We start from the raw sequence: 16459 nt of genomic DNA on the forward strand, positions 1-16459 counted from the left end.
AGCATCACTGTTATCAGAAGATCTGATTTACACAAAAGTAGTTGCCATTGATTATACATTCAGCAATACTTTGCTAAGCAAACCAACCGCCCGAAATCAATTCTCCCTGGAAGATATAATCCAAGCCCAGGGATAAAGCTTTGACAAATTAAGGGGATGCTCATAAACCACGTATAAACCAAAATTTTGCCATCTCAGAACCCCCTTCGTAGACTTTCGTCCATACAAAAATTTTAAAATTTGTATGGAGCATAGACTTTGAATAGACAACCACTTCCATACCAGCCCCCCCTTACCGCCCCTAAAGTCAACGTGGATTATGAATGGCCTATAAGCATTAACCTTTCAGGTCGCGCGCCACCAAGCAACTGAAACTGCACCGCGCTCGCGCTGTTCATGACGATCAAGGTTTTTTGGTAGTTTTGTACTTTTTACAACGGCGCGCGTCCTGGAGGATTAAAGATACACTACACATTCGATTGTATTCTAAATTTATTGGAGAAAATTGTCGTACACTTCAGACTCCGGTAGGCTTAGCCTGTCCCTTTCCGCTTTAGCCACTCTTTCTTCAGCCAGTTTGTGCATCCCAAGCAGCAGGTGCGGATGCGGTTCAATCAGTTTTTGGAAGCATTCGTACGTCAATCGGTAGATTTCGCAGTTTTCCAGAGCCACAATGGTTGCCGTTCGCTGGTTGCCCTTGTTCAGCACTGACATTTCTCCAAAATGAGCACCATCGATCAGATGACCCAGTTCAACGCCCCCTGCTGAATAAACGGCAGCTGTTCCGTACCTGATGAAAAACATCGCATCTCCTTGAGTGCCGGCTTCAATGAGTTTGTCTCCTTCCAGGTAGATTTCATACTTGAGGTTGTCCACGATGTCTTCGATGACGGCTCTCGGTAACCCTCGAAACATCTCCACATATCTGAGCAAATGGTAGCAAATTTCCATTTGCACGCTTCTTCTCAAATTGTCAGACATGGTTTTCAAAATAGCGGACGAGTTGAAATAGTGTCTTCTGTATCGGCAGGCTAAATGACGCAGCATTTTGTCTTTGAAGCTGTCACTGAGGCGTTTGTTGAATGCATATGCTCTTATTTCGTTCACAAACTCCTCGTACTTTGTCTGACTCATCTCGGAGGACACGATCAGGCGAACCATGCTCAGCAAGATGTATGTGAACCAAATCCAACCACCAAGCAAAAGAAATGAAGTCAAAATGTTGTTGATGAAATGTAGTCCGGCATCTTCATCTCTCCCGGCTTGTAGACAAATCTTCGCAGTTGATTTCATGCTTCCCAAGTACCGCTCAAAAATGGTGGCGTTTCTTCGAATATCGTCCAGCTTCATCAAAATGAAGTTCCGATCGACCATCCGCTTATCCACCGGGCGGTTTTTGAAATAATAGCGCATGTACATTTCAAAGCTGGGTGGCTCAATGATCACGCGTCCTTGCGACACCGGATAGTGAACTGTGTCCTCATGTCGATAGTGCCGCCAATAAACATCAACCAGAAAATGACCTACGCTGAACCGTTCGTCCTGAATACCTTTCCTAGTCAAGCCCAACACGTCGCTCTCGCTGCTTTTCGGTTCCATCACGATGGTGAGCTCTGGCAGAATGTATCGCAAGCAGGCACTCCAATGCAGAACGTAGATGGTGTTCATCACAAGTTTCATTAGAAGAATCTTCTTCTCGCCAACTCTGAGGATTGTTGGGATAATCTGAAAGGATCAAAAACGATTTGCGTGTTTTGCGATCAAACCATTGTTTGGGCATCGTAATATGAACAAATAAAATCATATATCTGTTGTTTTAGGATCAAATTTCAATATTATTTATCAAAGTTAACTGTCTTTTCAAAGTCTAAAGTCCCGTGGACAGGCTCCAAAAACATTGATACAGAACTATTGAAACAACAGGGACATGTTTAGTTAATCATTTTATGGTGGAAAAATACATATTATCAAAGCATGGGTGGAAAGCTGATCAGCTTACCTTGAAGTATTTGAATATTTCCTTGTACCGAAAGATGTTGATCGTATACAAATAGATGATGAAAGCCAAATAAATGTCAACCGAGTAACGATAGTACGCTCGGTTAAAAGTGTCCAAGAGCAAAATGTACGGCATCACCCGCAGTAAATCGTAAACCAGTCGACCATACTTCAGATAGTTCAAGGCAATGCGCTTCGGTTCCAGGACGATTTCGTTGGTTTCCTTCACAACGAACCCCGTGATAAACTTCAGCATTACCTCCGCCAACAGGACACCACACAGGAATAAATCGAACCGTATGGCACCCATGTACTCGTGCTCGTCTTGGAAGATCAGGAAGGTGAAATCAAACGCCAACATCAGCAGATGCAACGTCAACGCAACGAACACCACCATGTCCCAGTACTGGCGAAAGACGCTGAAAGGATGGATCACGTACGAGGGATGGCTACCAACTTGTCGTTTGTTCTCGTTCGAAATCTGGGTGTGGCTCTTCAGATAGTTTTTCGTCTCGGGATGATCCGGCGAGGCCAACATTAGGGTACGGATGAACCGTCGGAGCTTGATCCATCTCGATGTTCCCGGTAAAATTGGGGCCAAATGGGTAATTGATTGGTGCCTGAGGGTACAACGATGGCCGGCGATCATGACCTCAGAAAAGGTGCAAACATTTTCGTTGGTAAAACACTACGGTGACAGATGAGGGTAACGACAATGTCGATGCCTACTAGAGTAGATCAGAAACGGAGACATGCAGTCTGTTGGTCCAGGATGTTTTTGTAAAACAAATGATTAAATTGTGCTAAATTTGAAGAAGTCGTCATTAGTATATTTCTCATCATTTCAAAATAAAATGTGAAACACTTGCAATAAAGTATGATATTTGGGGATTCGAAAATAATTTTTTTCCGACAAGTCACAAAGGAGTATTGACAGCGCAGCTTTTTGGTTGGAGACGAGTCATTTTCAAGTTATACTGCCTTTTAGTTTGAATTACATGAATGTTGCTCCTGTACAACCAAAAACCTGCGCTGTCGACACTCCTTTGTGACTTGTGTGCTGCTTGGGGTCTTATGGGAACTTTTTCAAGGGTTCAATCGCTCAAGGCATAGATAGAATACTATCAAGGTTTCCTAGTCAAGATGGTTTTGCTAAACTCAAAAATGTCATGCCGGAGTTTTAAAATTGATTGAGTTCGGTCGGTTTCATACCGTCGTAATGCGGACAATCAAGATAGTCGTAAGATGGCGCTGGTAATTTATTCGACAATGCTTCTGGATATTACCCAAGTATTTTCTCGTATTTTTTTTGGAAATATGTTCGGCAAGACCTGTCGCATTTTTTTCTGGATTTTCATCGGTAATATTTTTTGGAATTTCTCTAACTTTCCTATCCGGCAGTTTTCAAAGGATTTGCTGAATTCCTTTGAAAACTTCTTTGTCAATTCTTTGATAAATCTCTTCTATAATTTCAAATAGCACTCTGAAGACTATTTCGTAGAGATTTCTTCAGTAATTATTTAAAGAATTCCTGCAGCAGATTATTTTGCAATACCTTTGACAATTTCAATGTAAGTTACTTCGAATGTAATGTATATGAGAATTTCATCGGAAATTATTTTGCAAATTTCTTAGACAATTATTTTGGAGACCTCTTCAATTATTACTTTGGTAACTCCTTGAATTTATTTTCGGCAAATTTCTTGGAGATTTGTTTCGGGAATTTCTTTGAAAACAATTTTCACCAATTCTGTTAAAACTCTTTTGGACATTTTTTTCCAGAATTTGCTTGGAAATTCCTTCAGCAATTCCTTCTGAAATTCTTTCTGAAATTCGGAAGTGAAACGCTCATGTAGACGGGTCAAAAAAGCGCGGGCAAACTCCCTAGCCGATGAAGGCGTGAAGGCCACAAACACCGGCGACATCCGTCTCATCTGGGATGTCTCACGTCGCCTTCGTGGGACCAAGATGAATGCTACGATGCCCGTGAAAGACACGTCTGGACAGTTACCGACCGACCCGGCTGACCAGTTGAAACGTTGGTTCGAGCACTTTGGAATCCGTTTTTCAAGTGTCGGTCACGCCATCAACACCTCAGTATGATCTGCCAAAGGTTTGACGCATTACCCGTGTCAACACCGAAGCTCCATCAGTGCAGGAGATAGAAATAGCCATCCGTAGCATAAAATCGAACAGGGCCCCGGGGGTCGATCGCATATCAGCTGAGATGCTCAAAGCTGACCCCGTAGTATCCGTACAGCTACTGCATCAATTATTCTGCAACATATGGGAAACTGGGACATTTCCGGCCGACTGCATGCAAGGCGTCTTAGGACCACATTGTTACGCTTCGTATCATCCTGGTGCAAATCAATGAATTCCAAGAGTCTCTCTACCTGGTGTTCATTGATTACGAAAAAGCTTTCGACCGTCTCAATCATGGAAACATGTGGGAAGCCCTCAGGCGCGAGGGTGTCCCTGAGAAAATCATCGGCTCCATTGAAGCACAGTACAGAGCATTTTCGTGCAGAGTACTGCACAACGGTATTTTGTCCGATCCCATCCGGGTCGTTGCTTTAGTGAGACAAGGATGTATACTATCACCGCTACTGTTCCTAATCGTAATCGACGAGATCCTGGTTGGTGCGATTGACCGTGAGCCAAATCGTGGATTGCTGTGGCAACCCATTACCATGGAGCACCTAAATGACATCGAATTGGCTGATGATGTTACTCTCCTAGCTCAACGGTGCTCTGATATGCAGAGCAAGCTCGATGATCTTGCCAATCGCTCCTCAGCGGCAGGTCTTACTATCAACGTCAACAAGACCAAATCGTTGGATGTAAACATGGTCAACCCTTCCAGCTTTACGGTAGCTGGGAAATCAGTGGAGAATGTTGAAAGCTCCAATGGTCCACTGCACGAATTTATGCTGGCCTGCTTACTCTCACACGAAATTTGACGTTTGAGAGGTGTCGGCACCGCTCAAACGTCAAATTTCGTGTGAGAGTAAGCAGGCTAGCATAAATTCGTGCAGTGGACCATATCTTGGTAGCCAAATGCAGTGTTGCGAAATGAGCGAGTACTCACACATCTAGTCAAACTCACTCATGAGTATGAGCAGTACACCTGTTACGGGTCACGCCGATGACAATTAAAATGTGTAACTGCAAATAATTACCTACAACTTATTACGTGTGTAATGATAAAAACAAAGGTAAATAAGTAAAGTTAGCCCTCATTTGCACCCACCACTGACAGGTGTCAGTGCACAAATCCTCCGACGAGGAAACATCGGAACCGGTGTCCACCACCGAATCACCAACCATCCCGCTCACCACACGGCCGCTGCTCGCTCTAAGAGGTTAGGAGGAACCGGGAGGTAGAGCCGCAGCCAACCGAAATTGCACGACAGAACCATCCCGCACGCCAACAGCAACATTTGCGAGTGGTAAGACACTCAAATTACACAACGAGCATAACTTAACCCTCATGCTCATCATTTTAGTTCATCCTGGATGACTGTGCATGATTCCCCGACCAACCAAGGAAGATCGCCTGTGGATGAATAAGAGCCTTCCCAAGGAAGTAGGTTGCACTACGACAGAATGGTCCCACAACAAAACTAATCCCATCTGTTGTTGTTACAGGGCTCTTTTCCTGGGCGCTAGAAACAAGATCGTTCCACCATTACAGTAGTGGTCGAAAGTTTGCCAAACGACCGGGAAAACACGGTAAATCCTGCAAACCACCCAACAAACGCCATAACGGTTTAGAACGAATCCGGGAAGCCACTCCGAACACTGATCCGACGATCCAGGACCAAAAGGACTCATTCTCGACGAAAGACGAGCCTTCACAAGGAAGTATGTTTTCTACTCACTCTACGTCACTTAACAAGCGACTAACGACTTCCCATGAACATTTTAGGGCTCGTTATGCGAGATTGAGACCCGTTACCCGTCTCAGTGCAATCGTGCGACCACGGATTCCATCGCCAGCTCTCCCGCGCATAGAACGCGGCCAAAACAACGTTGCGGTGGTGCTGCGGAACGGTTCCCGAACTCATCTCTAGACCGAAGCGCGATTCCGGACGATCACTCAATCCGTCGTTTTCGTCGTAGTTGGCAGGCGGTACAGCGGCATTGGAGCGTACCGAAGATCACGGCGGCGTGTCGGAAAAAGTGGTCACTGACGCACGCGTGGAACTGGCACCCTGCCGGTTGGGAAACTGGCCCGTATCTTCGTCGACACGGCCTCGTCGTGTATTTGCGTCCAGTCGTTCCCCGGACGAACTATCACCAACGATCGCCTCGGCGGCGACACCTTCGGCCGTCGCAGACCATCTGCCACGGGAAGGAGAACGAGTGTGTGTGTGTGTGTGTGTGTGCGTGCATGAAGTGGTGGTGTGCTTAGTGCACGCCAAGAATAGCGCTTTCGAGGAACAGCGCTTTCGAACCATCGATCCTGCGGGGCCCGGCATCGTCAACAGCAGCAGCGTCGACAGCAGCAGATGCTGCCCAAGATCAGACTAGCTTAAGGTAGTTTTAAGAGAAGAAACATCAAAATTATATCATGTTGCCTTTACAAAACTTCCTCATATTTGCCTTATGTTTTGCACGTATGTTATTGACTTGCGGCGATCCTCATAAACATACCACCAACTTAGCCGGGTCAAACTGTGAGTGATTGAGGCGCCGACCACTCAATGTATTACAGTTACGTCCCGTTTTTGTGGTCTTAGCCCAATACCTATTCCATAAATTAATAAACATGAAAACCAAATTGTCGCCTTATCGTTATACACCTTAAACTCACCGTGAGTATTACTCCCATTTGAGTAAGCGCTGTACAACTCACACTCACTCGTGAGTATTGACGTGCATTTACTCACTCACGAGTATGCTTTACTCATATTCATAGGTAATCTAAAATTTATCTAAAGGCTTGGAATCCTATCAAACATTAAAATGGTATATTTTATTGGATCGAATGTATTGAATCAGTAGACAAGGTTGCTTGTCAATAATTCTATTGTTATTTTTTTTATTCTAGTGAATTGCAACATACTGCTAGTTCTAAGCGCTCCGTTAAGGGCGGTCCTGAAGAGGTCCCATTTGAGCCCAACAACGTGAGGGCTTCTGTTTGAACTTAACCTCTTGTAGACAGAGACCAATCCCCTGAAATGGCTGTCATCCACATATAACTAGCGTAAAGCCAAAAATTTGGTGCAGGACGTGGTGCTGATTTGAATGGGCGGTTGCATTAAGTTGAAAACAGTGATTTTTTTTTTCTGTTAGTGCAGGCCTGACATTTACATATAATTGAGTTCAGCGTTGTTTTAAATTGACGAAATGTATTTTCATGCTTGTGCGTCTTGTAAATTTAACAAAGAACACTAAACGCATTGAACAAAATTTGTTTACACATCTAATGTGTAAAATTCGTTTACACATTTAATGTGTAAACGATCGTTTCTCAAATGCACGATAATTCGTACGACGAAGTTCGCTTCCGCACGTAGCAGATTGAAAGGCAGTGATGAAAGTGTGATTACTGGCCATTTTACTGGTAGTAATTTGCTCGGCAGTTTTTTTTTTCTTTAAAGGTCCGAGGCTCATATAGTTAGGGTGGTCCAACTTTATATATAAAAAAACTAAGACTTGAAAAAGTTCATGAGATTCTTTCAGAATATGTTCCTTTTGTCACCCATAAGTTCCAATAAAGTTTTGTTCCAATTCTATCAAGTCTTTTTTATGAAACATCCAGCAATAGGGCACAAAGTTGTACCTGATTCTAGCAAAAAATTGCCTAAAAACCAACAATTCGTTTTGTTGGTTTTTGCTTTGCTGGGTGCGTTTAGTGTGTGAGTTTCATGTTCGAAGGTAGAGCACTCAAGTAAATTTACTATTTTTTGTAAACTTTAAATTACAAACTGATCAAGTATTTAGTATGAGGAAAAACGTTACATTTCCTTACGGAATAATAGAACCGACTATTTTTCCGCGCAGAAAAACTACAGCTGTTTTAGATTTACAAGGGAGGCGTTACCAGTGTAAAACTTTTTTCCTTACTTGCCTGCTCAAGTAATTTTGAAGCGAAACCACTATTTGGCCATTACATGCCCTATCTTTTTGCACAGTAATAGAAACTAGCCATATGGAAAAAAACGATGAAATGTATGCAGAAAAGAAAAGTTTTAAATGTTTGGACCTAGGAGATGCTGTAATTGACCCTACCATTTTTTATTTGAAGGTAGGTAATTATATGCCAAACATCTTTATTGAATACCGTAAAGTGACCCGAAGTATGCGAAAAAAGTTATACCCTTAACAAAGTGGGGCGAAATATAGAAATTTCCTAGTTGATGATATTACTTTGCATGCGTAGGTAAACAATAAGAGGTTTTAGCCTATGGTGCCAAAGCTCTCGAGCAGATCCACCTTTCCTCGAAAACTGTGCCTAGTATATAATCACCATTGCAGTACAGAACAAACGAAAACATCATTTCAAACCAACAAAAATGACTTACTCACTAAATTCACCGTGAGTAAAATGAATAACTCACGCGTGAGTAATGACGTCATACTCTCACGTGAGCATTACTCACTTGTGAGTAATACTCACGCGAGAGTATGACGTCATTACTCACGCGTGAGTATACTCATACGCGAGTAACTCACAGTGTGAGCATTACTCACAAATGAGTAAGGTGAGTGAGTATTTTTTACTCGTGAGCATGAGTTTCGCAACACTGGCCAAATGGCGGCCGATGGTAGGAACAAGATCGACATAGGTGCATGGATCAAGAAGGCGAGGGCTGCTTTTGCGAGTTTGAGAAATGTGTGGAAAAACAACCAGATCAGTCGACGCACCAAAATCCAAAATTTTTAACTCGAACGTGAAATCTGTGCTGCTATACGCCAGTAAATACTAATGTGTAGGTATCAGCAAAGAAAACTGAACGGCTGCAGGTCTTCATCAATAGATGCCTGCGGTATATAATTCGTGCATGGTGGCCTCACAATTCTCCAACGTGGATCTCTATCATCGATGTCATCGAAAGCCGATAGCGACAGAAATTCGGGAGCGAAAGTGGAGGTGGGTTGGCCACACTCTACGCAGGCCCGGGAACGAAATCTGCAAACAAGCGTTAGACTGGAACCCAGTAGGACATCGCAGCAGAAGCAGACCCAGGGGCTCATGGTGGCGCTGCCTCAACCACGAAATCGTAAAGTTTGGTACGCATGTTACAGTTTTGTGCATTTTATAAGATTGATTTGGTCTATATATCGTGGTATATAAGCGAAATTAAAAGATCCAAAATGTTTACTGGGTCAGGTGTCAGCAGCTCCCGGGAGGAAGAGCAACTGCCGAAAAATTGCAAGTTCCGGGGCCGGGATCGAACCTATGACCATCCACTTATGAAGTGAACGTGCAGCCACTACGCCACGGGTCCCGGCCATATTGGTTAAGTGTATACTATTTTCTAATATATCATCCTACGTTGATGAGCTCTTCAACAATTCTTTTTAGAATTTCTCTGGCATGAATCGCATTCTCTTTGAAAAATCGATCGGCGATTACTTAGGAGACTTCTCAAGATTTTTTTAGGAATTCCTTCCGAAATTTCTTCATCATATTTTTTGAGAATTTCTTCGAAAATTTGTTTGTGAGTACTTGGGGAAATTTTCATGGAATTTTTTTTTTTTTGCGACTCCTTTGGAATATATTTCGACAATTTATTTTGGGACTTGGTTGGGTAAATTTCTTTGGAAACTTTCAACATTTCTTCAGGAATTTCTTTGGCAACTCCTTCAGAAACTAATCAGGTTATTAGGTAATAATAATGGAAATTTATTCGATATTTTTTGGGAAATTTGTCAAAAAGTTTTCCGGAAATTTCTTCGTGTTTTCCTTTGACAATCCTTCCCAGAATGTCTTAACCAATTGTTTTTGTAATTCCATTTTCATATGTTTTATACTATTTTTTGAAAATTGCATTAATTAATTAATTAATTCTTTGAGCAAGCCCATTTGATAATTTCAGAATTTCCAAAGAAATTGGCTGGAATAAAATAATTCTTTGAAAAACTACAAATCATTGGCCTAACGAAGTTTTAGAGGCACTGTCGATAAAGCTTCCCATTGAATTTTCGAAGAAGATTTAAAATTAAATACTGAAGGATTTTCAAAACAAATTCTCGAAAGAATTCTCAGAGAAAGTGCTGAGCACTGAATTCATTCAGAAAGGGATCACCGAAGAAATTATCGACGGAATGGCCAAAGAAATTCCCAAAGAATTTTCCTAATACATAAGAAAAATTCCGACAACATGCTCCCACTGACTGGGTTTGGTAATCTTTCCTAATATTGCTCGTAGTTTCCGGCTGGTACCACGGGGAGGTAGAGATTGGTGTTGTAGGTAGGAGATGAGGGGATTGTATTACATTTGGTTAGCTTTGAAAAAGTATTTCTATTGCTCCGTATAAAAAATAGCCTTCACATTAAATATGCTTATTACGGGCAAGTAGGTACCTATGGATTTTGAAAAGCAATGTTTCTTCTAATTTTGGACCCCCAGCATAACACTTGCTTTTATACAACAGCAAGCATTTCAAACGGTGTTATTAATGTACTGAACGGCTTATTTACCTGCTTCTTGGTTATCTGGGTATTGGTAACATCATGTAAATTAATGCCGTATAATCATTACATATGGCATCCGTTTTTTTAATAGAATAGAATAAAAGAGATGTAATGTAGCAATTCAACTTTCGCTCTTGTACGAATTTCCTTAAATTACAGTACAATAAACCACATCCCCCGAAAAATTCCTAAAATAGGTACCTATCCCTCCTTGAAAAGGACAAGTGTTTGAACCTAGGAGCTCAAACAGGCGAAGACACAAATAAACTTTTAAGAGAAAAGTTTCGCTCATTGTTCATGGCAGCGGCATCCATGTAGCTGATGCTAATACACCGAGATGTTTGTACGTGTGTAGCAAAAAAAAATGCACCGGGGGTAAGACTCCTTGGTTGACAAAATTTCCAACAGTAGCGGGATATGCTTTCCCCGAGCAGAATGGAGGATAAACCATTTCCTCTGTAGGTACAACTACAGTGTGGCTTTGTTGCGTCGGGTCTGGGACGTTGGTTATAAAGAAAAACTGCACCAAACTTTGTTTTCATCTCTGTGTGTCGCATCCGGCAAGCAACATATGCTACGGTTTTCAGCTTTTAGCCACTTCTGGTCCGTGTTCTTGTTCCGCCCCACTTGTTGTAGCCTACGGTTTGAGTGCTGCCAACATATAGGAAGACGATGCATGCAGAAAACACAAAAAAAAATCTCACCCGGAAAACAGATGCCAGTAAGGCGAAGACTCGTCTTCGATATGGCTGGAGACAGTTTTCTCAAAAGACCCGAGACGATAAGTCCCCAGTCCATACGAGAGAGCCGCAAAGATCCAAAGTGTAATGTGCAAAGTATTTATTTTCGTATAAATCTTGTAAATGTGTAAATGCTCCAATAAAAGTTTTCATAAACTTTTCCTCCTCCACTTCATGGCCATTTGTCGTCTGACGGCGAGAGATTTTCGCAGCACAGATCATGTCGCATATCCTGCTCGCCGCCGTCATCCTTCTTGGAATCAAGTCGAGCGAAGGATGAAATTTAATGTTTCGTGGTGGATGGAAAAAAACAAAAGTTTATTATTGCATAAGACACATTTTCCGAGTGCTTGAATAAGTTACATCGCTTTCACTTGCTTGCCCTTACATTCTTAGGATCCTCGCCCCATCCCACCCACGCTGGCTGTTGCAAGAGCTTGTTGTGTGATTGTGCTAAATTGAGCTGATATGCTGGGTTGCCACCGACGACTTAGAAGGACCACACAACAGCGAGCAAAACGTCCTGCGTGGGAGCAAGAAAGCGTTGACCATGGTTGCAACTTCTTGGACCAACTTCTTTATTAGCTACCAAGCTCCTTTGTTCCCAAGTTGTGCAGGAGAATGTCTTCGATCGGAAACGAAGTCGCAAGAACATGGAAGCTTAGGAAAGGATTTTTATAGAGCTTGTGAAATGGATTTTTTTTTTGCAAACCGCACGTGATGGGACATTTCCGACGAAGACTTACTGAGTAAAATGTGACAATTTGTAAGACTGTTGATCCAATGAATAAGGCACTAATATGACTGCAAGCAATTACGTTTTCAAAGCCTTATAATGTTTTCTTCTAGGATAAATAAGTATCGAATCGATTAGGATTGGTAATGACAATGTCGACTAGAATGAGTCATTTTATGAAGTGACAACAATTTTGATGATGCTATTGATTTTCACGGGTTAGGACGTCACCTCCTGTCAAATTTTCATTCATAAAATCGGCTCGTAAAATGGAATTGCAATTCTAAATGTTGGAGGTTTTCTTAGACTGAGTGGAAACCTAATAACATTTTGAAACACGTGTGCACAAATAAGGCGGAGGCCGGCCGCGGCTTAGTAGACTGCACATCCACCTCAAGAGCGAATGATCATGGGTTTAATCCCAAGCCCGGTATTTGACATTTTACGTTCACTGTCATCTTTACCGTCATGTTCTTTTTCTTCGACACATTAACCTTTCAGCGCGCGCTGTTACAAAAAGTACAACACTAGGGTAGAAGCTTCAGTTTTGGCCAGCCCGGAGTTTTGGCCATAGTGCGGTATTCAGCCTGCTATGATCTAAATCGGTATAAATTTATTTTTCATTAGTAGATTCTAATGTAATATGATGATTAAAGCTGTGAAAACCACAGGTTTTGATTAAAAACTAGAAGAAAAAAATATATTTCCTTAAAAAATCAGCTCCCATATATCTATTTTGGCCAGGGTGCTTCTAATTTGGCCACTCCCATAAGAAATACACGTGATTGGCCAAAATAGAAATCAAAGTTAAGAATATGGCCAAAACTGACGCTGAGCTTCTATTTTGGCCAGTGCCACTTTTAATACAAAAATCAAGTATTAGCTTGCTTTCTGCATTTTTCCTACAAAATATAGATTGAATCCTTTCATTTGACACATCGGTAGCAATCATAGGACTCTTGGTTATTTTTATATAAATGATTTCCCTTAGACTGGCCAAAACCGGTGCTCGTACCCTACCAAAAAACGTCGCTCTTCGTATATGCGAGCGCGATGCAGTTTCGGTTGCTTGACGGCGCGAGTCCTAAAAGGTTAGTCAATAGAAATACACTAGAACTCCAATAGCGCTGTAAAGCTATGTTCACTTAGAATCCGGAATCATGTCACATTTTCTAGTGGCGCTCTTAATGAACATAATCATCATTCTTTTGCAGCACTCTGATCATACACTAATCCTCTTTAAATGGTGAAAATTTAATCGATTTTCTTGCAACGAGTGAAAAGTTATTTCAGATTGAAGACAAGAGGAGGAAAAAAATCTTGCACAAACACGTTGAAAATATAGCGTGGTCAGGTACGACAGTCGCGAAAAATGTTAATATCGTCAAAACCATTATGTGTTAGGGGTGATACACAAATTATGTCACGCAAAAATTGACCTTTTTAACAACCCCCCTCCCCCCTAATAGCGTGACGTAATTTGTGTACGGCCCCTTATGTGCACAGATGTTGTTAACCATGGCATAAGGATGTGTCCTCGGAAGAAAAAAGCTTGGGTTTATCGATAAATCTGCTTTGAATTAGAAGATTTGGCAAGAAGTTCGAACTCTGGGCATGGTTTTTTCGCAACAAGATGATGAGAACCAATTCATACAAGGATGACAGCCTCAAGAATCGCGTGCTGCTTTTCAAAAACGCACACAAGGGATATGTAGAGGTTTTACCTATTTTGATGAGCTGCCATGACAGCCGGAGACGTTCAGTGGTATCGTCACAGATGGGTAGTGTTTATCAACGAAAAAAACACTCAAATTTCACGTTTTCTCAATTCACTGTTGCCCCTCATTTCGCAATAAAAAAAAGTTTGGCAATTTTTCTTCGGAATCCTAGTCAGACTAGTCAAGGCACTCAGGACATTGCTTAGATGACCTGATTGTTGAACAAACGTGCGGAAGGGGTTGTTGCTAAAATTTACCACCGTTGTGCAGATTTTTAGAGAGGTCAATACTGAAAAAGTCAGAAAATGTGTGAAAAATAAAAATAAATAATTTCAATGATATTTTTCCATGAAAGTACAATAAATAACCTTTGTTTTGAGGGCTTCACCTTTTATATTTGTTATTCCATCCCTAAGATATACGTGATTTTGTCATTCCGGATTCTAAATGAACATAGCTTCAGTCAGTTTTCCTATTTAATTATTTTAATAACTTTAATTGCAATAATTTACTATTTCAAAGTGTCCATCTTGTAGAGGACCTTTTGTTATGGTAAACAAAATTAACTTGACACTTCTAGTACCGCTGCTGACGCTGTAAGGGCGTGGCAAACTAGATGTTAGTCACACGATCAGTCGCGACATTGGACTTCTGTGGCTAGATATTCTACTGACTAATTCGATTCGTGTTTATCCCCGCTCTCCTTATTACACCCTCTATGTTGAATGTTGAACAGCAAGCACGAAAGATTGTGCGATATTTGCCAGAAAACCATTCGCCAGAATGACAAACGCCAGAAAACCATTTGCCAGAATGTACCATTTGCCAGAATACTATTTGCCCGAAAGTACCATTTGCCAGAATGTACCAATCCCCAGAATTTATTACTAAACTAGCTGACCCGACGTGGCTAGCCACGTTAGCTAGAAAAAGATTGTTTTTAAAATTCCAGTTACACTTCTTCAATGAAACTGTTTTCGAGAATATTCCAGAATCTCTCTCCAGAATGCTTCTCTCTTGAACGTTTAGTAATCTCCAGAAAGTTCTCAAAATTTAATGAATTCTGATTTTCCAGAACTTTTCAGAAGGTCCATTTGACATTTTTTTTTCTTGGACGTTGACAAACTCCCCGAACATAATCGGCATTAAAAAATTTGTTCCAGAAAATTCCAGAAGGCTAGTTTTCTTATTCTTTCTGAAATATTCAGTAACTTCTGGAAAGTACCTGGGAAGTTTAATGTTCCAGAATATTCTATAGATTTTATCTGTTTTCATTTGGAATGTTCAGTAGCTTCCAGAAATTTTTCAAACATTTTATGAATTTGAATGTTCCAGAACCTTCTTAAAGGGTATTTTTCATTCTTTCTGGAACGTTCACAAACTCTCAGACACTTTTAGTAACTTTAAAAAAGTTAACAGAAGGTCTTTGTCTTGTTTTTGTCCAGTAACTTCTCGAAAGTTCTAAGAATTTTGATTATCTAGAACATTTTCGTAGATTATTATTCCTCTTTCTGAAACATTCAGTAATCTCTAAAAAAGTCTCGAAATTTCATGTTTTTTGGTGTTCTAGAACATTTTAGAAGGCCCTTTACTTCTTTCTTGGACATTCATTAGCTTCCAGAAAGTTCTTGAAATTAAGAATAAAGAGTGTACAGAACATTCCAGAAGGTTCTTCTCCTTTCTCTGATTGAAACGTTCAGTAACGCACAGAAAGTTTTCGATATTTGAGGAAGTGTGATATCCAGAATATCTCAGGTGATTGTTTTACTTTTGTAACGTTCAGTATCTTTCAGGAGGTTTATGGAAATCTTATGGATTTTTATGTTCCAGAGCAAGAAGGTTCTTTTTTGGTTCCTTGCTCATTCCCTAACGTCCATAACCTTTTCCCAATATAATAAAGTTTCATGCTCTAGAACATTCTAGAAGGTTCTTTTCTAAAACGTTTAACAACTTAGAAGTGGTTATTAGAAGCCGAAGTTCTCAGTTAATAACTGAGCTCATAGACACTAAGCTGAGAAGCAGGGTTTGACCCAGTTGGGACGTTACGCCAAAAAAAGGTGTTCCATAATGCTGCAGAAGGTTCTTCTTCTTCTTTCTGAAGCGTCCACAAACTTCAAGGGGATTCTCGAAAATTTAAGAAGTTCCATATTTTAGAGTATTCCAGAACGTTATTTATTTTCTGGAACTTCCAAAAAGTTCTTAGGATTTTTAGAATATTGATGTTCCAGAATATTCCAGAAGGTTCTTCTTATTATTCCTAGAAAGTCAAAAAAACATCCAGAATGTTCTCGTACCTTTTAGAAATTTGATACATACAGTATCGGACAATAAAAATGCACCAAAGCCGTTTTCCCATACAAACTAGTCAACTTTGGATTGCCATATCTCAGTTATGTCTCAACCGATTGTTTTCATTTTTCTGTGACGAACTACAAAACATTTCAATTTTCAAAAACTATTGAAAAAGTTCAGTGATTACTATTGATACAAAAGTTACAGATAGGTTGAATTTTGACAATAAAAATGCACCAAGACAAAAAATATGTAGCCAAAAATACTGAAGTCAAATCACTATGGTGTCTTCGGCAAATATGTTGCTTGTGTGATGACCAATAAA

General features: G+C 40.8%; 1 protein-coding gene across 1 annotated transcript; it reads right to left on the reverse strand.

The window, feature by feature from the left end:
• Positions 1-403: 403 nt before the first annotated feature.
• On the reverse strand, positions 404-2759 carry LOC115257877 (potassium/sodium hyperpolarization-activated cyclic nucleotide-gated channel 4-like). The gene is made up of 2 exons (XM_029857836.2): positions 2000-2759; positions 404-1725 (listed from the first exon to the last, which is right to left on the reverse strand). The coding sequence occupies exons 1-2, from the start codon at positions 2645-2647 to the stop codon at positions 493-495; spliced, it is 1881 nt and encodes a 626-aa protein (XP_029713696.2). The 5' UTR covers positions 2648-2759; the 3' UTR covers positions 404-492.
• Positions 2760-16459: the final 13700 nt, after the last annotated feature.

Source organism: Aedes albopictus, chromosome 3 (assembly GCF_035046485.1).
Source record: "Aedes albopictus strain Foshan chromosome 3, AalbF5, whole genome shotgun sequence".
In the NCBI taxonomy this organism is placed as follows: Eukaryota; Metazoa; Arthropoda; class Insecta; order Diptera; family Culicidae; genus Aedes; species Aedes albopictus.

Excerpts from the sequence above, each read along its gene's own strand:
- LOC115257877 (XM_029857836.2), bottom strand. The coding sequence starts at position 2,647 with ATGATCGCCGGCCATCGTTGTACCCTCAGGCACCAATCAATTACCCAT. Across the intron at positions 1,726-1,999 it reads AAATATTCAAATACTTCAAG|ATTATCCCAACAATCCTCAG; the intron begins GTAAGCTGATCA and ends TGATCCTTTCAG.